The sequence below is a fragment of the Sebastes umbrosus genome, chromosome 10 (assembly GCF_015220745.1).
Source record: "Sebastes umbrosus isolate fSebUmb1 chromosome 10, fSebUmb1.pri, whole genome shotgun sequence".
Lineage (NCBI taxonomy): Eukaryota > Metazoa > Chordata > Actinopteri > Perciformes > Sebastidae > Sebastes > Sebastes umbrosus.
In genome coordinates, this window is record NC_051278.1 from 23,191,142 (window position 1) to 23,216,117 (window position 24,976).

The 24,976-nt window shown below is 41.4% G+C and overlaps 1 protein-coding gene across 3 annotated transcripts in view; it reads left to right on the forward strand.

Annotated features, from left to right (window-relative positions):
• The first annotated feature begins 868 nt into the window (after nucleotides 1–868).
• The window catches only part of LOC119496000 (cGMP-dependent protein kinase 1), a 114,103-nt gene continuing 89,995 nt past the window's right edge, over nucleotides 869–24,976 (forward strand). Inside the window, exons 1-2 of one of the 3 annotated variants that reach the window (XM_037782996.1) lie at nucleotides 869–1,606; nucleotides 15,684–15,850. In XM_037782996.1, the coding sequence (XP_037638924.1) occupies nucleotides 1,347–1,606; nucleotides 15,684–15,850 (427 nt within the window). In that variant the 5' untranslated portion in view covers nucleotides 869–1,346. Of the gene's footprint in view, nucleotides 1,607–6,250; nucleotides 7,068–11,463; nucleotides 11,885–15,683; nucleotides 15,851–24,976 lie in introns of those variants that run through there. The other 2 variants (XM_037782995.1, XM_037782997.1) reach the window with 2 other exon arrangements.

Consider the following 24,976-nt stretch of genomic DNA (forward strand, 5'->3'; position numbering starts at 1 on the left):
TTTACAGCTAAACAGTACACTACAAGATGTTTCTGAAAACATTTTACGTGAGAAATAGGCATTACAGTAACAGAATATTGATTCATATTTGATCAGCGCTGCCTAGTTTGACTGGTTCTATCGGAGTTTGCGAGTGATTGACAGCTGCTCAGAGACGGCAAAGCTCCAGCTTGGCTCTGATTGGTTGTTTTCCTCCGGTCTGTGAAATCTTGCAGATGCAGTTAGGAGCACCGGAGGACACAGAGGCTCATGATTTTTTTCAGATTACCTGTCTCATGCACTACTGTCAGGATAAAGTGACTGTTTTATCAAAATAACTTTTTTAAAATCACATCATCATCTATCATATCATATCATATATATATATATATATATATATATATATATATATATATATATATATATATATATATATATATATCATATATCTCCAATTCTACCTACTGTTGCTTTTGAGATGAATTTAATGATTTTTTTTTTGGTTTTTAAATATTCTATATCATGATAATATCGTTATCGTGAGTTATTTTGGCCATGACGATCATGTAGCAAAAATCTAATATTGTGACAGGCCTAATTGGATCACATTGATATATAAAAGATGCAATCATCCTATAAACATATACAATAAATAAATCCCAACATCAATACTGTAGTGCAACCTCCAGCCTATATTAAGGCCATTTGTCTTATTACTCTCACTTCACTGATGTGTGTGCTTACACCATGTACCATGTGACCATTGCAAACAGTCCAGTCCATGCACTGTCCTATGAAAAGGAGTGAGGGTACGGGACAATTGATTTTTTTTTTTGCAATAGGTCGAAGAGGTGATGTGGGTGTTTAACACTAGGCAAGAGATTGTGCAGATATAGATGGTAAACAAATATTTGACAGCAGCAGCAGCAGCAGCAGCAGCAGCGCGTCTTCCTCTGTTGGCTCTGTGTTTGCAGTGTGTGTGTGTGTGAGAGAGAGAGAGAGAGAGGCGGTGAACTACAGGACAGGAGTTGTCTCGGCTCTTTTTTAGTGCCCAGTTTGCGTCCTCGGAGAGAAAAGGGCTGCTGTAATTGGTTTCTCAATGAAGGATCATCAGCAGCTCCCTGGAGGCTAGTAGGTGGACTGTAGCGTGCAGCGTCTCTCTATCAGCACCGCTTTGCTCCTTTTTCTCCTATAATAAACAAGTGTGGACAGTGAAGGGGATTTCTCGAGAGCATCATCACCCTGCGCGTTATTTAGAGGGGTGGGGGGTGGTGTTCTTGTCCGTGTTTCACAACCTGTACGAACTGGGAGTATTATCCTTTTCTTTTTCTGTGCGTAATAGTATCGTCGCGGTCAAAGTTTCCACCATGAGTGACCTGGAGGACGACTTTGCCAAGATCCTGCTGCTAAAGGAGGAGAGGATACGGGACTTGGAGAGGCGTCTGGCGGACCGGGAAGACGAGATTCAAGAGCTGAAGAGGAAATTGCACAAATGTCAGTCTGTTTTGCCCAGCAGCTCGCAACTTCTTGGACCGAGGACCCGGAGGGCGCCGGGCATATCCGCGGAGCCGCAGACGCACCAGGACCTGTCCAGACAGGCGTTCAGGAAATATGCCAAGTCCGACTGGTAAGACTGTTTTTGAGCAGTTACTTTATAGCTCCATCACGCTCCATGTGCATCTTTCATGAGTGTTTATTTGGAATCAAAATGTTTGCCCTGGATGCCTCTCTCAACAGAAATGAATCTGTTGATGGTAACTTTACGCACTCAAAACACACACATGCCCAGGTTTCTTGGTAGTTTCCCATCTCCACAAAGCTTTTTCTTTCTTTTCTACCTTTTCTTTTTTTTTTTTTTTTTAATGAGAGATGGAGACCATGTGCATCTTTTCTGAGTGTTTATTTAGAATCACAAATGTTTGCTGATTGACTCAGGTGTTGCCCTGAATGTACTGTAGTTCCCACCCATCCACTGAGGATAAGATGAGATAGTGGTTTAACTTGCCTTGCTGATTGATGCAGTATATAGGTGATATATACTCTAAATCTGTTATTGAGAAGCACAACTCTCTCTCTCTCTCAACAGAAATGTGCTTGGAAATTGAATCTGTTGATGGTATAACTTTACGCACTCAAAACACACACATGCATAGGTTGATGTTGGTAGTGTCCCATCTCCACAAAGCGTTTTCTTTCCGCATGTTTTCTACCTTTTCTTTTTTTGTTTTAAATGAGAGATGGAGACCATGAATGGACGAGCACTTTCATTCTTGGTTTGGCCGATGACGCAGCTCCAGAAAGAGCTCCTAATTGATCAGATCCATCACGGCCATCCCACGGGACTCAGACAGGAGGAAGTGCGATGCATTATTGGCTTTTAGTAGCTGGACGCTGAGGACCCGAAGTGCATGTCTGAGGATATTTAATACTCCATTAGAAAACGCTTTTTGTTTGACCATATGCTTCCTTCATCACCTTTAGGTGCTCGTTTTAGCTTCATGGCTGCACCATTTGTCCTGATTTTGAGGGTTTCAAGTCAAACCTGAACCTGAAAAGTAGCCTAATCAGTTAGTATCTCATACTTTATCACTTTGTCTCAGTCTATTCAGTTTGATTTGGCTGTAATTACTCCCAGCAAAAACTTTTGACACCCCCTGTCCTCATCTTTTGTCCTCCATTTCTATTATAACACTCCCATCAGGATATAGGCTGCAGAAACCAATGTGCTGACTCAATTAATGCAATAGACCTCTTCATTGTGCCATTCTGTTGCTATAGGACAACAGCTTTGGTCCAAGTTTACTTCCTGTCAGCTATACTGCCTTAACAAACACTGCCACAGGAAATACAAAGGGGCCCATTGAGAATCTTTATGATGTCAAGTTTGAAAAAACAACGGGGTTCATTTGATTAGGATGGCTAGACAATATCCAGTCTTCATTTGCATTAATTAACTGCAGACAGTTACGGCAGGTCCTCATTTGCACGCATTGACTAAAACGAAAGTTCACAGAAAGAGTCCCGAGGCGAGAAAAATGAAATATAATGCTTTACAATGAAGTACGGAGGTCATGAATGACCCCGGTCTCATTGAGAAATAATGACTAACAAGCTACATTCAAGACAAAGTATACTAATCATCCATTCTCAACCTTTCTTTAGGACCAGGGTCCATTCTGAAAATGGTCAAATTATGCATATACTCAGCTGATGAGGCACAATAAGTGCTTGAATGGGCCTTCAGTGGACAACTAGGCTAATTGCCCTGCATGGCCATACAATCTGTGCAGGGAAACAGAAGTAAACCTGTTTGCATTTGTAAAAACAAAAAAACAGCACCGGTGAGATGATGGGATTGCTCTCTGTGCCATGCATCTGGAGGAGGGTGGGGGGGTCCACCTGGGTGCCGCACCCGCCGGGCCTCCGCGGGGTCAGAGACAGTGTGACCCCCATTAGAGTCAGGACGTGGCACCAGCCGGCGTCCCGCCCCGCTCATCGGATTACCGCAGCATGGAGCAACGGATCCTGTTTCTATTGATCTGCATAGGAAAAGGGCTGAGCTGGATGGTTAGAGAGGTGAAATTTAAAGCGCAGAGGTGCTTTGAAGGGCAGTGGGAGGGCCTTTTGATGATGGGTGGATGTCGGGATGCAACACTGGACTGGAGAGAGTCTCCAGGCACCTGCATTTTCCTGATATGAAGGAAACCTTCGCTGCTGCTGCTCGGGCTTTGTGCCCTGCGCCCTTCCTTGAAAGAGATAACAGAAAATATGATGTTTTTTAATTGGCTCAGAGGAGAAAGGCTGCCTTGGCTTCATTAAAACTTTGCATTCAGAGATGAGCACAAGAAAACAAATATTTTTGGGGGGGGGAAATGTATAAAGCTGTTATTCTAACAACTTAAACAGACAATGTTTGCCGAACAGGTGTTCCTCACAGTTGTTTTATCTCATTTAAAGTCTCACAGAAAGCTTACATTTATACTGCAGACATGTGCAGGTCCTCATTTGCACTCATTAACTGATGCTCAGTGTGCATTCAAACAAACAACAAAAGTCCACAGAAAGAGGACAAATGAATAAAGATACTTGAGAATGAAGTACGGAGGTCATGAATGAGAAATAATGAAGCTACATTCAAGTCAAAGGAGGCTATACCAATCTTCTCAACCTTTCTTTAGGACCAGGGTTCATTCTGAAAACGGTCAAATTATGCGTATACTCAGCTGGCGAGGCATAATAAGTTGAATGGGCCTTCAGTGGACAACTAGACTAATTGCACATGGCCATACAATCTGTGCAGTGAAACGGAAGCAAACCTGTTTGTATTTTTTTTTTTTTAAAAAGGCAAATTGTTATTTCTGTAATGTCTGAAAGCAGGTTGTTTGCTAAGCTGCTGATGTGCATTTGTTTTCACTCATTGCACACAGGACTAAAGCACATTTCTGTGTTTGCAGCGACAGAAGTAATTGTTCATTACGCACAGCACAAACCTATTTCAGTCATCCACAGTATTTACATACAACATTGTAGGATGATAAAGTGTTTGTCTGCAGAGAGCACATAAGGCATGATGCCACCACCTTAGTGTTGTTTGCCTGAGTTAATGCTTTATCCCACCACTAGAGGGCAGCTGAGATCTATTATTAGATCTCTCTCCAAGGTTGTTTACACGCTTTTTGTCAGGAAAAAGATGCTTTTTACCACCACACCAAAAACCACTTATCCTTTACAGCCAAAGAAATCTCCTTCACCTCGCTTTTTGTCTCCCCACTCTCTCAGCACACAGTAATCGCAGTTGTAGCTCCCCATCCTATTATGATTGTCCTTGGCAGTTTATATCCTATCCTCTGAATGTGTCCAGAGCGCATGAGGCCAAATGCTGTTCGCTGAGCTTTTCAGATGACTCATTGGGATAATGTGGACAGACACCAGCAAGCAAGCAGCGCTCAGAGTCAACACAAGATTAAGTGAGGAGGAATGTGATGCGCAGAGTCGTGAGCATCTTTTGGCGAATTCATGTCTGCTGCTGCTGCTGATTGACAATCTGTAAAAAAAACATTCGCCTTTAGCACCATCACTTGCTCCTCTGTGGAATCTGGCACAAAAAATGAAGAATTGCTAGACATGGACATGGATTTGGGAAAGCTGGAATTCCCACTGTTACTAAAAATGCATCGCATCCTATGCGTAAAACCATCATTTTGGGTTCAAATACAGCATTGAAGCATTGCTGCACTTGTATAGTCCGACACAATACGCGCATGCAGCCTCCTGGGCGGCTGTGGCTCAGATGGTAGAGCAGGTTGTCCCCCAATCAGAAGGTCGGTGGTTCGATCCCCGGCTGCTCCGGGTCACATGTCGGCGTGTCCTTGAGCAAGACACTTAATTTAACCCCAAATTGCTCCCGAAGGCATAGCCATTGGTGTGTGAATGAGTATTTAGATTAGATCTTGATGGGCAAAGTTGGCACCTTAGCAGCCTCTGCCATCAGTGTGTGTGAATGGTTGAATGCTGACATGTAGTGTAAAGGGTATTATAATATATAAATGCAAGTCCAATTTCCACCAGTAGATGAAAAAAACCCCGCGTTGTTTATTTTAACACCAAAGGGTCATTAAGTTTCCATCACCTTCAACTTCCATTAAGGCTCGTCTATATTTGTGCGCTCAGCAGCAGCCTCAGGGTCTGATCTGCTGAGGTATGATGACATGCTTTCTCAGAGCAGTGGCTTTCTCACCGAGTTCATTATTCATGTGAGACTAGTGCGTCTCTCTCTCTCTCTCTCTCTCTCTCTCTCTCTCTCTCTCAATTCAATTCAATTCAATTCAATTCAATTTGCTTTATTGGCATGACTCTCAGGTGAACAATATTGCCAAAGGGTCAATTCAATAATAAATAAAAAAAAAAGAAAAAAAGAGCAATATAAAAACAAAAACATATATATATATATATATACATATATATACAATTCATTAAGCAAATTACAATATATATATTTTAAAAAATGCATGTAAATGTAAGAAAACAATAAAGAAGTAATTCATGTTTGTTGTGTCAATAAAACAAACAAACAAATACAAAACAATTAATAACAATATTGCAATATCAAAGGATAAATGTAAAAACAAAAAAAACAAAACAAAAAAAACATGAAGCAGAGGAGTAAATAAAAGGCAGAGTATGAGTTACATCCATTATGTGTTGTGGTTGTCTCTCAGGCTCTGACATGCACTGACATATCCTCCAGCTTCTATGGCGATGACACTATTTTCTCCAAGTAGCAGTTCTCTCTCTCTCTCTCTCTCTCTGTCTCTCTCTCTCTCTCTGTGTCTCTGTCTCTCTGGAGTGGCAGACTGCACTGTGCCACAGATTCCTGTAGGCGCCCTCCTCTCCATGCGCTCTCTCCGGGTCTCAGCCTGACGCACACTCGGAGGACGGAGGGAGGAGAGAGAGAGAGAGAGAGAGAGAGAGAGGGGAAGAGAGAGAGGGTAAACTTTGCGTGATAGTGGTTGAGACGCTTTACGTGCTCACCTTGGCGGCAACAGCCGAACATACCTTCGCTTAAATTCCCATCATCCTCTTGTTGTGACGGACGTCGGCGAGGATTCCCCCCTCAGGAGAGAGACAGAGGGGTTGCATCCTCTCAAGCTGTTCATGCCGGATAAAGTTTACGAGCAGCGTGGTGGCAGAGGAGAGGGGATACAGACCAGACTGCATACCTTTCGATAAAACTTCTTTTTTTGGGGTTTGTTGGGGAATAGTCCCTCGGCAGTCAAACTGGAAATGGGCACCTTGCGCGACCTCCAGTACGCGCTCCAGGAGAAGATCGAGGAGCTGCGGCAGAGAGACGCGCTCATCGACGAGCTGGAGCTGGAGCTCGACCAGAAGGACGAGCTCATCCAGAAACTACAGACCGAGCTGGACAAATACCGATCCGTTATCAAACCGGCAACCCAGCAGGTCGTCAAGCAGAGCGAGCTGCACGAGCAGCAGCGCACGAAGAGGCAGGCGATTTCGGCCGAACCTACTGCCTTCGACATCCAGGATCTTAGCCATGTCACCCTACCTTTCTACCCAAAAAGCCCACAGTAGGTGTCCAAAATTACAAAAACGCATCACCTTTAATCATGATGGTTACTATTGCGCATTGGCTGCTGTTGCTCCATTGTGAGTTTATTCACCCTGTGTCACCTTTCTGATTCCTGTGCGTAATGTTAACGTGTGGCGCAGCAGGTATGGCACCTGTGGCACATATGGATGAGGTGGTGCTCTCTACAATACTATCACACACACACACACACACACACACACAGGAAATAAGGGAAATGGTGTAGTCAATGGTGTAGTCAACTATGAAAATTAGGGGAAAACAAATGTCAGGAACCTGTCATTAGTGGCAGTTATCAATAGGATTATCAGCAGCTCAGTGATAAAAAGGCTGAATATCAATAAGCCGGATCACAGCTCCTAACATGAGAGAGAAATGAAATGTCATCCAGTGATGGGAATTATAGGTTTAGAGAGCTGGTGCATGGTGGCAGCTCTGTGTAATGTACCAGTGCCTATTTTATACAAGCTGTGATTCTGTGACAGGCAGTCTTAACAGGCTCTCTGTGCATGTTTACCTTATGATCTGTCAAGCACTACTCCCTCTCTGTCTCTCTCTCTCTATCTCTCTCTCCAGAACCAAACATCTGGTCCTCAAACTGAGACTGAAGCACAAAAATAGCCCTGTGTTGTGAGATAATCCAGCTGTCTGTAGGGCTTGAACTTGAAGGTTGCGTATTATGAATCAATAACCCCCCTGGTGGACAGGAAGAACATCTACTCCTCCTTCTGCAAAGCACATTTGGAAAAAATATGTGCATATTGAATATAATCAATATATTTTCAAACCTAAATCCAGCTTTGGAAAGCACACCAGGGACGTCAGATCACTTAAATTGAGCAGATGGTGCGTTCAAATTCAAAGTATTGCTATAATTATCTACTTTTAAATCTCTATCCCCATGTTGGCGTTTTTGAGAATTTGCAGAGAGATCAGATGTGTCAGACATGAATGTCATTATTCTCTCGACACGCAAACAAACAAAGCTCAGAGGATTTCATCAAAGACGATTCAAAAAATGACGGGGATTATTTATCTGAGCGGAGAAAAGGCCATTAGTCTTTGTTATACCTGTCAGCAGCTCAGTAAGCACACTTCTTTTTCTTGTGATTTTGGTTTCTTTGTCTTGCTGGACAGTGGCTTGGAATGGCAGATGAGGAAAACAAAATACAGTGACCATTTCATTATGATAGTAAGCTTTTACTGTATATGCCTATTTCCATTAAGTGATTTAACAAAGAGGCTTTTAGTGAGACCTTGATGGGAAGTTTCTTATTATCAGGCTTTTGCAACAAAACATCGACTTTGTCCTGCATTTTGACAATTTTCCGACAACCCATGAAGATTTTGACTGATGATAATACCCACTGGGAAACTGAAAGAAAATGTCATGATTGAATTGCAAATGAACTGCTTCTTTCTAAGAGGTTGTTTGATCTTCCATCAAAGACTCTCAACTACAGCTTACATGTTCTGCCGAGTGTTTGCCACACCTTTTCACCCGGAATGACATTTTGCTCGATATCTCTGTTCTCTTATTAGTACAGCTTTATTAGCGTTACTCGGTTTGTTTGGGGCGTCTGTGTTTGAGCGATTTACAAAAGTTCTAGAGCGATTCATTTGAATTTTGTTTTTGTGAAACTCTTGTTGCTCGATTGAGAATGGATTTCTTTTTTCTTTTGAATAGAGTACGCAATTTCCCTCATGGGATAAAAACAGCTCCATTACGTTTTCGTTTTGTTTTGATTATTGAAGTAATGCCCTGTTGGGTTTGGCTAAATGTTTAGATTTTTTCTCTCATTCTCACCCACTTTATCTTCTTTACAAGACCCACAGAGCGTTCCTCACACCATCCCTCTCCCTCTGTCTGGCTCTTATTTCTCTTAGCCTCTCCCACTTTTCTGCCACCCCTCTTCCTTTTTTCCTCCTAAAAGAGCATATTTTCTCCTTTTAAGGAAGGCTGAACTTGGTCAGCCTCAAAGTTCGCTAGTGGATGAAGGCAAATATATCATCCTCACAAAGGAGAGGAAGGCAGATGTTTTCATAGGGGTCTGGTTAGAGGACGTTGCTATCGGAGGCTCAAGTCGGGGGGGTTCAGATCGGGGTTGAGAAGGCCAGAAGTCTTCTGGGAGTAGACACAAGAAAGCAGGTCAATGAGACACATTTCCAGAGGACTGCTGGAGGTCGACCTTAGAAAATAATGGATTTCCAATTTGCTCGTGTTCGTTGAGTTAATTATATGCAGAGTTCTGATAACATAAAATGCATAAGATTGAGCCCATTGTAAAGCATCATTAACTCACAAAGCATCATCATCACAGTCCAGACAGGCACTTTACACCTTTATTAAGGTTTACTCCCTGAATCTAATGAGAGCAGCCGACAATAAGTCTAAATCATCGTCTCCTCCGTGCGCCGTCTGTGCTGTAAAAAGAAGGAGGTTTGAAGAACATAGATTGCGGGACATGAATTCCAAAATAGGTGCAACCCTTCAGTCTTCTCTACTCAATTCCCAGGAGTGACTTGTTCTGACACAAAAGGGCGGAATAAAAAAAAAAAAATCTAACAAGGAACCTTTGGATCATCCAGGTTGCTGTGCTCGTTTTTTCAAAGAAAATCCTGAGACTTTGGATCAGAGGTCTCCAACCTGTGAGCTACAAGTAGCACACTACCTGCCTATGAGTGGCTCACTAAAGGTTAAAAAAATATGTATTGATAACACTAAGTTCTAACTCACAAATTTACATAAGCATAGCCTGCCAATCAGGATGTACCTGAATACGTGTAAACCCCACAGTATATAAGGCTGCACACTCCGCTGTCTGCCATCCTTTATCTCTTTAGTGAATGGCAATTTGCCTAACTGCTCATTTCTACGGATGGAGTCGCTTCGCTTCAAGAACCTCGTCAGTGCCCGTCATATCCCGGCCTCATCAGTCACTCATTCAGGACGCCTGCTTCTAGTGCTTCTGCGCAGACCACGCAGAGAGTGGTGTTCAGCTGCCAGCAGTGGTGGGATCACCCCAGTTGCTTGCTCCTTTATGGCAACCGCAGCTAGGCTACCCTCAGACCAAATCCCTCCTTTGTCCCCAAGAGCTTAAGGGGTTCTTTCAGGTCGAGAGTTAAACAGCTGGATGCTTCCACCCTTCCACAACATGTGGGAGATGGGGAAGCAAAGTTACATCTGCTTTGCTCAGTTCATGCGTTGGCATGTTATATTGAACGCACGGACCCCTTCAGACGCACTGAACAGCTGTTTGTGTGCTTTGGGGATGTTGTGGCTGGTAAAGTCCTATCCAAGAAACGGCTGGCGGGATGACTTTGTGAGTGCATCTCCCAACCCGCACACTCTACATGCAGCGTGGCAGTGGCTGTGGTGGGGTGAGTGTCGAGGACATATGTACGGCGACGTCGTGGTCGACACCCTGTCTGTATGTGGAATGTGGTGTGCAGTGTGTCTGCTGCTTGTCTCTTTGACCCCTGCAGGGTAAGGCCATGGCTTTACCCAGTTACGTACTACCTGGGTTGGCTGAGGCCCCCTACTGCTCCGCTGTGGCAGTCTAGGTTATAAAGAAGTAGGTGGGCAGCGGCGACTAACCTCTAGTCGGTCATGCTTTTCCGGCTACTCTGACCCACAATCCTCTGCTCAGCGGATATATGAGCAAGAGGTTCAAAGTTCAAGGCGCAATGTCATGACAAAGTATTATTGGTGCCTTCAAATGAAACTGGTGAACTCGTGTTTACAACATGGGAAGTCGTGTACACGATATGCTAAGTGTTCAAGTGGTTAAGTCTTGAGAACATCGCTGCTAAACAACGGCAATATAAACGTTACTGTCGGAGTCCTGAAGCCACAGAGGTTAACAGTTTAGCAAGCTAGCAAGTAGGTAACATAATGCAGTAAATGCAAAGGCATAATGAAAGAGGAAAAAAATGAGGCTATTGGGAATATCAACATTTTGCTAAGACCAATTATAAAATAATGAAGTAAAAAAATAAAGAATAAATTACAATATATTATCTTATTATTCACCAAAAAATTAACTTCCATGGCCTCTGTCATTTCTGACAACATCAACAAACACGTCACAACTCGTGAACTCGTGAGACTTTCCACTGACGAGGTTGTGAATACCACAAGAGGGGGACGTTCATATGGACTCTCTTGGTGAACACGGTAAACATGACCCCATTTGAAGCCACCATTAGTCCCAATTGTATGCAACAGTACATACTTTGTAAGGGCAGCTGCAGTATGAAATAAAAGGTAAAAAGAAAAAGTATGCCATGTGGAATGTACCCATTAAGTCCAGTAGAGGGCTCCACCTGTGCTTATAGAGCTAGGGTTACAATATCGTAACCTTCGGCACTTTGTAAACCTTGTTTAAATTTCTAGCCAATCAAATCCACAGACATCCCGCCCCCTTCTGACGCAACATGAGTATCTGCCAATCAGCTGTCAATTAACCGCTGCTGTCAGTTTGGTTACATCAGTGATGCAGCAACATTCTAATACATCCATGGCAACGTTAGGCGACGTTAACAGGCTAGCAAGCGCACATCAGATTTGACAATGACCGCGGAATATAGCCGGGCTAATAAAAGGCAAAAAATTATACTATTTTCACGAGGAATGTAACAACGTTATATTTTCACGAATGTAAATAAGTCTCAGTCAGTAAAAGACATAACGTCGAGTGTCACTTCACCGATTTCACAGCAGCTTTTCATGGGACTTTTCAGGTTGTTAGCAGTATATTGATGGCTACTAACGTTAGCAGTCTACAGACAGAGAAGGTAAATGAGCTGAAAACAACGCTTAAGTAGACAAACAGTCTGTGTTCAACAAACTGATGAAGAAGACCAACGCAGCAACAGAGGCTTCGTTTAGTGACGCACATCCTAACGAAACACAAAAAGGACCATAAAATGAAGTCATGAATTATGTCTGATAATGGTGATGTAACGTTTACGTTACAACTTGGTGCTATGAGTAGCTCTCGGCCACTTTGATGTTGTCAAATTAACGCTAACTCTCAGAGGAAAAAAAGGGTTGTAGACCCCTGCTTTGGATGCTTGTTACCCCACTGCCTCTTTCATCTTTCTCATGCCTGTAAATTGTCAAACATGAGGAAGAGTTCCCCAGAGTAAACGCTAAAAAAAGACATGTCCACATATGACCTGGAAGTCTGGGATAATGATGCTGCCATAGGAAGACATTGTCTGAAAATCTAACTTCTGTACAGTGGCATGTAACTACATGGCGAAAATTCAATATACTGTAACGTTACCAGGATTTCTGACCTGTCACTGAGAATAGTAGCCAATCAATCCAGTGTTTGCATTTATAATATATAATAATGTATAAATAATTTAAGAAACTAATGTGTTTTCCCAATAGATTATAGCTAATGTTGGTCTTTAGTAATTTAGCTCCTTACTTTCATCCACGAATATGACTGCTGTCAGAGTAAAAGCAGAGCTATTGGCCTTGAAACCTTAACTGAAAATCCACCAGACTGTTAAATACAAAGCACACATTATGAGAACCTTGTTTTTTGATATCTTCATACGCTATTTTGAGAACCAAACCAAAACTAATCAGTCAGCTGATGGTGTAAAAATTATCATCTGTAATTGCTGGCCAAGGTTGAAAATGTACGTGCCAGCTATGATCGCTGCTTTTCAGTGCATCTGTCACAGTTTTTCATCTGAAGCAGTTCAGATTTGATAATGTGTCTCAAGATTTGATGGAGACGTATTCCTTTGACCTTAAAAGTTCAATAAGCTCCTCAGGAGAATACTGACTATAAAACATTACCTCACATTACAGATGAATGTGCACAGGGATTTGTAGTTGCTGTTTTAAAAGAACAGACACGTATAGTGTTCAGTACATGAATTTACAGATTTCCTCAATCACTTTGGCTCATTTTTGAGACCTAACATTCTCTAAACTGTAAGTGCAATTGTCACAACTGTTTGATGGAACATCACAACTCTATTGCATGTCTGCAAAAGGTCATAACTCACCCAAAACACTTCATTCATGCTTCTAAACCTAATTATTGTGTCAGTAAATTGGCCAACGCCACCAAAATGTTATTTTTTCACCATGTCAGTCAACCCTGGAAATGTTTCTTATATACAAATCTCTGTTTTGTTCTACTTTTGTTGACACTGACTGCTTACCCTTACCAGAATGTCAGTTTTGTCTAGCTGAATGCTAATGTGTATCGCAATGAGCTGTTTATATTTCCATTTCAACAGTAGGTTAAAGTTTACTGGCAAAAGTCAATACTGTAGTAGCTACACAGAAAAAGAATATGCACATTTGTATGTATGCAGTAAATTTATTCGTGTAACAATATGTTACCTGTTAACCTGTTACGTGTAAACTATACTTTCACGTAAAGTCATATACAGTGAACAGAAATGTTGCCACTAAATGACATCCTTGCCAAAAGAACAACAACAACCCTGCCGTAGTTCAGTTAAAAAACAACAAATTGTACCTCCTCGGCATAGATATTTATGGAAAATACATGTGTGACTGACAGATTTTGATAATTGAATGGATCGTTTTGCATGTGATTGCTCAAAGGATAAAAGAATGTTTACAAGTTGTGAAGAGGACGACAATCTCACTAAGAATCTACTCATCAGTTTTGATCAATAAGACATGTGCAAGTTCTTTTTTGTCCTTACTCTTTGTGCCAAAACACGTGCAATTCGCTTGAATGAATGATAAATTCAAATCTGTTGTGAACATTTGAAGTTATTGTTTTGAAAAAAATAATTCTCATTTAAGAATTGAGCCAAAGCGAATGAGAAAAACTGTAAAAAAAAATCTGGGCACTGCTGATTATGTATCATGGCAGACATTGAAGTTTTAGAGCTTGATATTTGTGTAGCTGTGTGGTTTGTGTGTAGGACTTTGCTGCGGGCTGGCAGCACGGCGGAGAAGCGTGTGTTGTGGGAGCGCTGCTTCATAAATGCCTTGCAGGTTATTTGCCCTTTTAGCTTTAAACTCCTCAGGTGATCAACGTCAACAGAGCACCCAGAAATCCGTTTCTGAAAAGGGCACAGAGCACAGAAAGGCAAGAGGCGGTTCACCAGTGCCTTTGAATCCAGCAGCACTCTCTAGCAGGAGATTGAGAGTGCTTTTAGGGGTATAAAAGTTTAGCTTTTCAGGAGGGGATTCCTTGTTGGATTAACCCTGATCCATATTATTAACCTCATTCGTCCAGCTGACACACTGTCAAAACCGGCCACGCAGCACTCAGCCGCGCAACTCTGACTCCGGTGATGACAAGTTTCGATGAATGAGTGATCTTAACCCACAGTTTGGAGTCCGCTTCAGATTTCTCTCCCGTCTTTTGACACTTCTTTGGCTCTTGTTTTGAAGTTTTCAACCTTCGCTGTGCCTGGCTCTCATTCACCTGTTGTCAACACATGGACACCTCTTATGAACAAATGTCTCTCCTCCGTTGATGGTGCATAAATAGCATCTAATGTGTACTCCTCGTTCCAATTGATAATTTCACATAATGTCCCCTTTTAGCCTGACAAAGTGCTCTGTGCACGGAGCTGCACCTTGACGACTGCACATTAGCTTTACAGTTAATTACATTTTGTCCCTTCCTTGCATAGTCATTGCAAAAAATACTTACCTGTGGAATGCCCTAATGACTGCGCAGTCTGAAGGCCTTTTCGGCTTTCAGGAGTGCACCCCTGAATGGAAACAACTTGCTTCCATTACGCAGGGATTTAGCTACTTATCGACTTGTTGCAGCATTTGGAGGGAACAAAAAGGTTTCACATTGCAGTTTTTGAAATGAGAATATGTTTTTTTCCTTATTTCTAATTTCCTTGGAAATAATTAAAATGCCTGCTTGTTGAACTGGTCAACATCCTTCACTGGATTTTAGAGAATATTTTAATCTCAGCTCAAGGCGTGTGTCTGATACATTTAGACTCTCTAGTAATACTTTGTCTCTCTAATTCTGTCTCATTATCCCTTTCTACCATGAAAAAAACACCAATGCCATTAGGTATGCACCGATACCGGATCGGATATCAGGCCGATACTGACTCAAAAAGCTGGATCGGATATTGGTGACAATGGGGCTGATCTATTAAATTCAATTCTATGATTGTATACTACACACATTATATACTGGAATTCAATTTTGATCAATTTGTTGCTGCATTAAAACGGTTTACACATGAATTGTAATACCTGTTCATTTTGAAGTTGTTGGTGTGCGATTTATTATTTTAATAATAAAGAACAGTTCACTAAATTAATGTTATGTTATCTATGTATTTATTTGTTACATTTTGTTTTACAAAGTTAGGAAAGCGATGTTTAAGTCAAGCCGGATGTTGCCTTACACATAAAAGAAGGATGCCAGTCACTTCCACACATTGAGGCACACAGCTTATTAATTAAACACTGGTATCAGCCGATACCCAAAACCCAGGTATCGCTATCGGTATCGAGACTGAAAAAGTTGAATGGATGCATCCCTAAATGCCATATGAACTTGTGTTTGCACAGTGATGGTCTCATTTTGTTTCACCTTGTCTCCAGGTCTAAGGATCTGATCAAGGAGGCCATCTTGGACAATGACTTCATGAAGAACCTGGAGCTGTCGCAGATCCAAGAGATCGTGGACTGCATGTACCCTGTGGAGTATGGAAAGGACAGCTGTATCATTAAGGAGGGCGATGTGGGCTCACTGGTCTACGTCATGGAAGGTAAAAGCACTCATGTACAGAGGTAAAATGTCTATCCTGCAATGAAGTGAAAACCACAAGTAGAAAGAGTAGACTTACCCTAACAAGATGTATATAATTAATTCTTTTGAGCAGATTTAAGTGGCTCTGCAGGGCTGTGTCTGGTGAGCATTAAGAGCGCCAGCATGACAATGACAGGAAAGAAATGAAAGGGCATTATTGATGGGGTTCAGCAGAGCGATGAACTAAAATTCAAAACTACACTTTGTGATGCTGTATGATTCACTCGTGTCCCATTGATTTCATTTTCGTGTGATGCTGTGATCCTTTCTATTTCATTCTTTTTTAGCGGTATTGTTTCAGCATGGGTTTTGTTTTTGCATCTTTTTTCTTTTTTAAATGAGCGTCGATTTTAACCGAGTGTGGGAGCTCTGATGACAGGAACAACAGCACAACGTCCACTCTGCCTGCCTGACATTGATGGGATTTGTGAAAGGGCATTTTTGCTACATGATTTGTCACAAGCGATCCTGCTATAAAATGTTCAGAGAGCCAACGTCCCCGACAATAGATTTGACCTCACGGAAAATAGCCTCCGTCAATGCCTGCACAATATCACAGATCGTTATGTGGAGGTGAACTTGGACATTCACAGACTTAATACAGATTAAAATATGGAAATATAGAACGTATGGATGACTATTACTGCTCTCTAAAATCTTAACTTGCACTTGGCTCTCACATACAATTGCATGGGCAGTGCAACTGATCTATTATGGATTTAAAATGTGTCAAGGTGGAAATACTTTCCTCAAAGCCTAAACAACATGGCAGAACAACGAGAGAGAGAACAAGAATAAAGAAACTGAAAAGCCATAAGCTTGAATCTTGTTGGTTGGTATATAGAAGACAGTGGCATTTAAAGGTTAATATTTTACTAGGAAGAATGCTGATATTGATTGTGTGCCCCTTTGTTTCATGTCGGCCACTTTTGTTTATTGAGTTGGAAAGACAATTGGATGCCCCATTTGTCCATTCGTTGCTAAGAATAGATTGGCGGGAAGGTACAACCAAAATAACGAGAAAGCTATTTTTCTAAACTAAGATAGACTTTTTTTGTAGTTTAATTCTACCGCAAATCAATAATTCTATAAAAAACACACTGTGCACTTGGCTCTCTACAAGCAGAGGCAGGTAGGATTCGTCACGTTTGCAAGGGCTCCAGAGACGGGCAGTGTCTGTGTTTGGATGCCAGCTGAAGTGTTATGGCTGCTTTCTATCTTCTTCTGGTCTTTAGTGAGTCATTGGGTCTGAATTTCAAAAACCTTTTGTGGTGCGTGTTAGAACCGTGACTTTAGAGGTTTTTGTATTAGGGAGATGACTCATATTGGTCAGTAGACCAGCAGGGATCTTTTATTGCGTTTTGTCAAGTGGCTGAAATGAATATCAGGAAAATGGTTAAGTGTAATTATATAAAGTATGATATAACACAAGTATAAATGTGTTTCTAGATTAGGGTGACCATATTTTTAAACCGCCAAACTGTGTACCACACGTTCATGCACATGCACACGTATGCACTTATGCTCGCACCATAGGCGTTTTCATCAGGATGGGGGACAGTTATTTCAGCTCTTAGTACAGCTACCGAGCGCACCTTTCAACACCATGAACAGCGCCTCAGCAGATGAAAAATAGTTTTGTCTCTCAAAATCCACCAAAACATAGTTTAATAACAATTTAAAAACTGTATAATAACACCAATAAATACAAAACACAAGGATTGCATTTCTTTAATATAACATATTTATTGATTGTCAGATACCTTTAAAAACTAAACACACAGTATTTGTCAGTGTGCACAAGCGCAGGCTGCCAGCTAAATGGCCGACTGTGACATATTCTCTGCCAGCTTCTTGTTTATTACTTAATATGATATTTCATATCAGCATTTCCACCGTGCGCGACCAAAAATGTGCTCTTACAGATTGTGCAGAACGTAGCCTTTTTGTTGCCGGGTACTTTACAAAGCAAGGAGTAATCTCCTGGAGTTCTTCAGAAAAGACCGACTTTCTCTTTGGCATGACAGCTAACCGCTAATCCTACTGGCAAGTTCAGTCAGAAAGAGCCGCGAGCATCCTAGCGACCGCCTTGACAACGACAAATTGCTTGGTGCATTGTTTATGTTTTTATATTGGGTTAGGTAATAACAAGTGGGACAGAACATGATAAGCGTCTATGTAAGCGCTGAAAACAAGTATAATATTATTTTAATTTTGGTGAAAAACGGGACAATTTGTTCTTGAATGTTGAATATCGGGACATTTTAGTGTTTTACAGATATTCGGCATCCAGCTTGAAACCGGGACAATCTCAGACAAACTGGGATGTCTGGTCACTGTATTCTAGATCAATAAAAAACATAATTGAAAAATATATATGATAGATCCTTACATCCATCCATTCTCTTTCTGCTTATCCGGGGCCGGGTCGCGGAGGGCAGCAGGCTAAGCAGGGAATTCCATACGTCCCTTTTCCCAGCAACGTTTTCCAGCTCTTCCTGGGGGACCCCGAGGCGTCCCCAGGCTAGACGAGATTATGTAATATCTCCAGCGTGTTCTGGTTATACCCCGGGGCCTCTTACCCGCTGGACGTGCCTGTAAAACCTCCAAAGGGAGGCATCCTGATCAGATGCCCGAACCACCTCAGCTGGGCCCTTTCGATGCGAAGGAGCAGCGGCTCTACTCCGAGCTCCCTCCGGATGTCTGAGCTCTTCACCCTATCTCTAAGGCTGAGCCCAGCCACCCTACGGAGGAAGCTCATATCGGCCGCTTGTATCCGCAATCTCATTCCTTCGATCATTACCCAAAGCTCATGACCATAGGTGAGGGTTGGAACGTAGACGGACTGGTAAATCGTGAGCTTTGCCTTCCGGCACAGCTCCCTTTTCACCACAACAGTCCGGTATGGCGCCCGCAGAACTGCAGACGCTGCACCAAACCGCCTGTCCATCTCCTGCTCCATTTTTCCCTCACTCGTGAACAAGACCCTGATAGACATTTTTATATTTCTTTGACAATATATATTTTCATATTACCCAGCCCTACATAACAATGTGTACAGTCATGGTGCCCAGAGGATAAATGCTACTGACATTATGACCAAAAACCTGCTAAGCTAATGACATTCCCACTAGCGTCCGCTGTAGGCCTACTAAGCATTTCCGGATGTTTCATTTGACAGAGATGTTAGAATGGCTGTAGATCACATAATAGTCACAGGAGCCATTTTCCTGCAGACATAAGTACATTTCGCTGATAATACTTCTGTGCTTTTACATCGTGGTATTTGTACTTTTACTTCAGTAAAGGATCTGAGTACTTCTGTTCAGATCCCTGTTGCAAAAAGGATGTCATCTGTTGCCCTTATCTGTTGACTACAGAGAGTCAGATATGTAAAGAGTCCAACATGTAACTGGAATAGTTGCAAATGAAATGCAAAACACAACTGTGGCCAGTACAAAAGTCGCCTGAGAGGAAACGTTGGAATTAGGGGAAGTACTGTGCTCTGAAACACAATCAGTGTTTGTGTCTTTAATTCACTGACAACCATTGAAAGAAATTAGATAGCACATTCTCGATTATTGCTCCCCCGTGTTCTGTTAGGAGAGCTGTGGATTAAAACAGGACGGTCGCAGTTTTCCCAGAAAGCAAGGACACGAAACCTCCTGATGCTGAGCCGCCGGTCTAAAAAGTCCTTCAACGCCTGTCACCCATTCTGTATGTACTGAGTAGATTGAATACCTCCCTGTGTTGAGGGCTGTGAGAAGTCGATTGTACCAGAGGTGGCTCGTCATGCCAGGCCGCAAATGAACAAGCGCCACACTGACATGATGATTAGGTTCCTCTTGAGCGCGACAGAAAGAGAGAAACAAAAGATGCAAATCTGTAAGAGAAGTAATTGTTGAGGGGCTTTGTGATTTCCTCTCTGACAGCGATAGAGGAAAGACCTGTAGCGTAATTGAAAACAGAGCTTCAATTCAACAGTGGTCATATGCCACTAATATCAACTGTTTGGTTAATCATTTAGCACTTTCAAATCCTTAGGGCAGGCTTAATATATTTATCTTAAATGAACATTGTCAGCTCTCTCTTGCGGCCCCAAAGTCTTTTCTACTGCACTCTCTGTTCATCTCCCTGCTTCTCTGTCTCTCGAAAGTCCCTCGCCTGCAGGTTTCACCCCGACTGACCTTGAATTGTTTTGCATAAAGAGCGAATGTTAAAGCGTCAGCCCAAGGGTCGACGACTTTGTGCCAAGGTCTGTGGAAGCCCTTCGTAGTCTGTGACTTTATGATGCATGCTGACAGGATGTCTGAGTGTGCCATGCCATGTCAAACATACTGCCGTGTCTGCTCAACATTGTACATCATTTTCCTAGCAAATGAAGTGTTCACTGCTCAGCCACTAGTGTCATTTCTTAGTGAGACTTGGCAGGCTAATCATTAACATTTTGCCACGGGGCTGACAGCGTTTATCATGCATCATGAAACAATACGAGGCACAAGTAAACTACACCAATACAAATAACAGAATAATTGTGCGTTACATCATTACTTTTTTAAAAATGCGAGAGCATAACTCATTTTTCCCCTATAACAGAGACTACACAGATATCTGAGAGAATATCACAGCCTTCCTGTTTAACCAACCTCAGCGCACTTAGCTTTTGTTGCAGATGCACCTGATAATTAAAGATCAGACAAAACAGGAGCCGCAGAAGCAGAATGGATCCTGGCGCTGCCTCGCGACTATGATGAGGCTTGCCTTAATGAATGTTTGTTGTATTTTGGTTGCATGCACCGGGCCGTAACTGACGGTCCTCTTTAAAATACTGATTGCAACTGAGACAAAAGCTAACGTTACCATGGAGATGAGGGAGGCTTTTGATTGGATCCACGAAGACCCGTACAGGTGGCTAATGATAATAATAACTAGTATAATCACATCCAATTACTATCAAGTATTTCCTTGGCAGTAAAACCCCCTTTGATTTACTTCATAGTCCTTCAGCTTAATCGAATGAAAGTGTGTAGGTAGCTGTGGTTGTACCTGTCGTGAATATGTTGCAGTAGCAGACGGAGTGTTGATGACAATGTTACGAGTAAGCTTGTTAAAGGTGTAAAAGAGCCTAATCCTGAGCTTTGATAACAGAGATTTTATGATTAGTTTGGATGGCATAAACACACGGAATACTGGGCTTAGGCCAAAAATGCAAATGGACGTGAATATGAAGTGCACATGATCGGTTTACTCTAATTTGCAATAAAAATGGTGATCGTTGCACCTGTCAGCTGGGGACTTTTTGAAAAATGACTCACAGTAAATGGATTTGTGTTATTAACCGGAATAAGCTCATTATTTGAAATAGGGCTGTCACAAATTCATCGCACATTTTTTATCTGTTCAAAATGAACATTAAAGGGAGATTTGTCAAGTATTTAATACTCTTATCAACATGGGAGTGGGCAAATATGCTGCTTTATGCAAATGTATGTATATATTTATTATTGGAAATCAATTAACAACACAAATCAATGACAAATATTGTCCAGAAACCCTCACAGGTACTGCATTTAGCATTAAAAATATGCTCAAATCATAACATGGCAAACTCAAGCCCAACAGGCAACAACAGCTGTCAATGTGTCAGTGTGCTGACTTGACTATGACTTGCCCCAAACTGCATGTGATTATCATAAAGTGGGCATGTCTGTAAAGGGGAGACTCGTGGGTACCCATAGAACCCATTTTCATTCACATATCTTGAGGTCAGAGGTTAAGGGACCCCTTTGAAAATGGCCATGCCAGTTTTTCCTCGCCAAAATTTAGCGCAAGTTTGGAGCGTTATTTAGGCTCCTTTGCATCGCAAGTTGCATTAATGTGTTAAAGAAATTAGTGCCGTTAAAACAAATTTGCGTTTCCGCATTATTATCATGTTAACTTTGACAACAGTAATTTGAAGTTTAATTTAAGATTGAGTAATTGGAAGTGACCGACATGCAAAATCTAAAGGTTAGCTTTAGGTTTCAGATACAAAATATTTATGTTAAGGGCTGCAAGTAATGATTATTTACATTATTGATTAATCTGCTTATTCTTTCCTCAGTTAATGGATTGACCATTTGGTCTCCAAAATGCAAGAAAATAGTGAAAAATGTCCATCACATGCCCAAGCTGACATATTTAAACGGCATATTTTGTCCCACCAGTGGTTCAAAACATGGCTCAAAAGAATTGCTTCAGTTGTTTAGATATAAGCCTTGAAATGGTTAATGATTGGTGTACTTAATATAGGAGTAAAATAAATCTGGGCTGTACTGTGTCTGCACATAACTACAGTTTGGAGAAGAAAACTTAACTGAACAGTTTCTCTTCTGGCAACTGCAACTATCATGATAACAGGATGTATGAGGTCTCTCCTGGCTAGGTTTCCTGTTGCCAACTCTGCATTTATTTATGAATACTTTGAATGTTCATTTAAGATTCCTTCTTTGCATTTTTATCTTTCACTCCGTTTGAGAAGCAAGTGCATTCAGGGAAAAAAAAAAATCCTCGCCAGGAGGATGCAGGCATATGAGATATTACCTTTAGGGAGAACGAGCTGCCCTCATGTGTATATTTTCGTAGTTTTACTACGTTTACAGGGAGGGAGGACTGAAAAGTGAGGAGAAAGAATGGTAATGTTACAGTGTGAGTCAGCTCCAAACCCCAAGCGTTCACAGCACATTGACAGGTTCTTTGACAGGTAACCATATTCAATGCAACCACTGATGCACTGTAGACCATTTTATTCAGGTGGAGGTGTTCAGGGGATTTGAGAATACGCATAGGATTTGGCACTTTTTGTACACAAATTGGATAGAGTCCCAATTATTTTATTTGACCTGCTGTTAGGCAAGGCAAATAGAATATTTTGACAGATTTCTTCAAGAAAACTTCAAGTTAAGTGAGGCTTAAATGGCATCCTTTAAAGTCTGAATATGACAGAAACAAACAACGTGCTGTTTTGAGGCTTACGCTGAGCCCACTCCTGACAGTCATTTCTCCTTTTGCTGCTGCTTTTACTGAGATATACCTCTGAATAACAATGAATGGCATTGTTTACCCACTGTGGCTCAGTACTAGTTTCTCTCTACAAGGGGAGTATGTGGTATGACACTCAAGACGCTGAGACATGATTGTGTGTGTAAGCGTCGACACTGATCTGTTTACATTCATCTCTAATCAAATATAAACAATTTTGGGAAATGAGAGGCACAGGTGTCTGTTTACAGTTTTATTTCATGGCATATTTTATCCTGTGATAATCCACTTTAGCTTCCACTGGCACCTTATCACCTCTCTGTCACCTTGTAGTCTACCTTACAGGCTGAGTTATTAAAACCTGACATGAAAACAGATCTCCAGAGCTCCACAACATTCACTATTTTATTTGCTTTTATATTTATTAGTACAACAGAAAATGACGGAGCCGGGGAGGGGGGCAATATTCTGAGAAAAAACAAAACAATATATAATATATAATGTATATATAATGATAATAATAATAATAATATATCTTGAATTCTGCGGCTCACGTTACAGCAGTGTTTTCTCACAAATGTATGACTTTATAATCTCAGAGAGTATCCAAGTGTTTTTCTCATAAAATTGTGTTTTTCTCATAAATTTACCACTTCAATCTCAGAGAATATCCAAGTGTTTTTCTTGTAAATTTACCACTTTAATGTCAAAGAATATCTGAGTTTTTTTCTCATAAATTTGTGTTTTTATTCTTGTAAATTTTCCACTTCAATTTCAGAGAATATCCAAGTTTTTTTCTCGCAAATGTATGACTTTATAATTTCAAAGAATATCCAAGTTTTTGTCTCGTAAATTTATGACTTGACAGAAATTCTGAGTTTTTTCTCTGAATATTAATTACTCTGTAATTATTATAATTTTTTTTACCTACAATGACCTTAATATGCCTTTATATATTAGGGAATCGTCAGCCCTAGTATAAAATATGTTAGTTCTTCAACCTAACAATGGCCGCCAGCCAAAAGACCAACCAGTCTAGCCGCTGAGCCAATTTCCTCAAGAATCTGTAAGAGACCGAATGAATGAATGTTTCTGTCTGAGACTCTGACAGCAGAACTCGTCCTCTCACTGTGCTGTAGGCTGGAGTCCTCAGAGAGATGCCCTCTGTGCTAACTGGCCATCGAGGCAGAGTAAAGGGAGATGGGCTCCTCTCTCGTCTTGAGCAGACTATAGAGATGTAATCAACAGGAGCACCTGAGTGTGACCGAGTGTCATATCGTAGGTGTGAAGGGACATGATATGTAAATTAGAAGCCCTCTCTAGTAGTATCATTACAACTACTGCATCTACTGCTGTTAATAAACTATCGGCTGATTAATATGATAAATTTGCATGTTAATAAGCTGATATGAAAATAGAGGATGCGTTGGGTTACAGGAACGTGAGTGCACAAACCCACTGCACCGCATTGTTGCCTGGCAACTTAACTAATGCAGCTCAAGAAAATAACATGCCGAGGCTCACAGATTTTGGTTTGATTGGCCCCAGAGAATACAACATGTAGCCAACATTCAATACAACAACTGTTGCCTATTGTATCTTGACAGCACTATACAGGAGCCAATTGTAGTTTAATAATGAACCTTAACCCACTGCTGAGGCTCACACTCACCACGCCTGCTGAAAAAGCCTCTCTGGGGAACTCAATTTCAACTACTTGTGACTTAAAATCGAATGTAAGATTGACTTTGTGTGTGTGTGTGCGTGTTTCTCCGTAACATGGCATTCAATACCATTATGACCACGAGATTGAGTCACATATAGCTGGCGTTCTTCAAGGCGATCGGCCCTCATGAGAACTCTAATGAGATTTATTAAGTGAGTCATCTGGGGAAAAGGTGAGGGGTCTGTAATTGGAATGACATTTAAACACACTCCCTAGTTATCTCCCACACATGTCTAACGTAACTGTGTCGGGATCAGGTGGTAGCCTTGTATCCGTCAACTTAAATGTGGTCGACCCCTTTTTATGATGAAATAGAAGCAAGCGCAGAGAAATCAGATT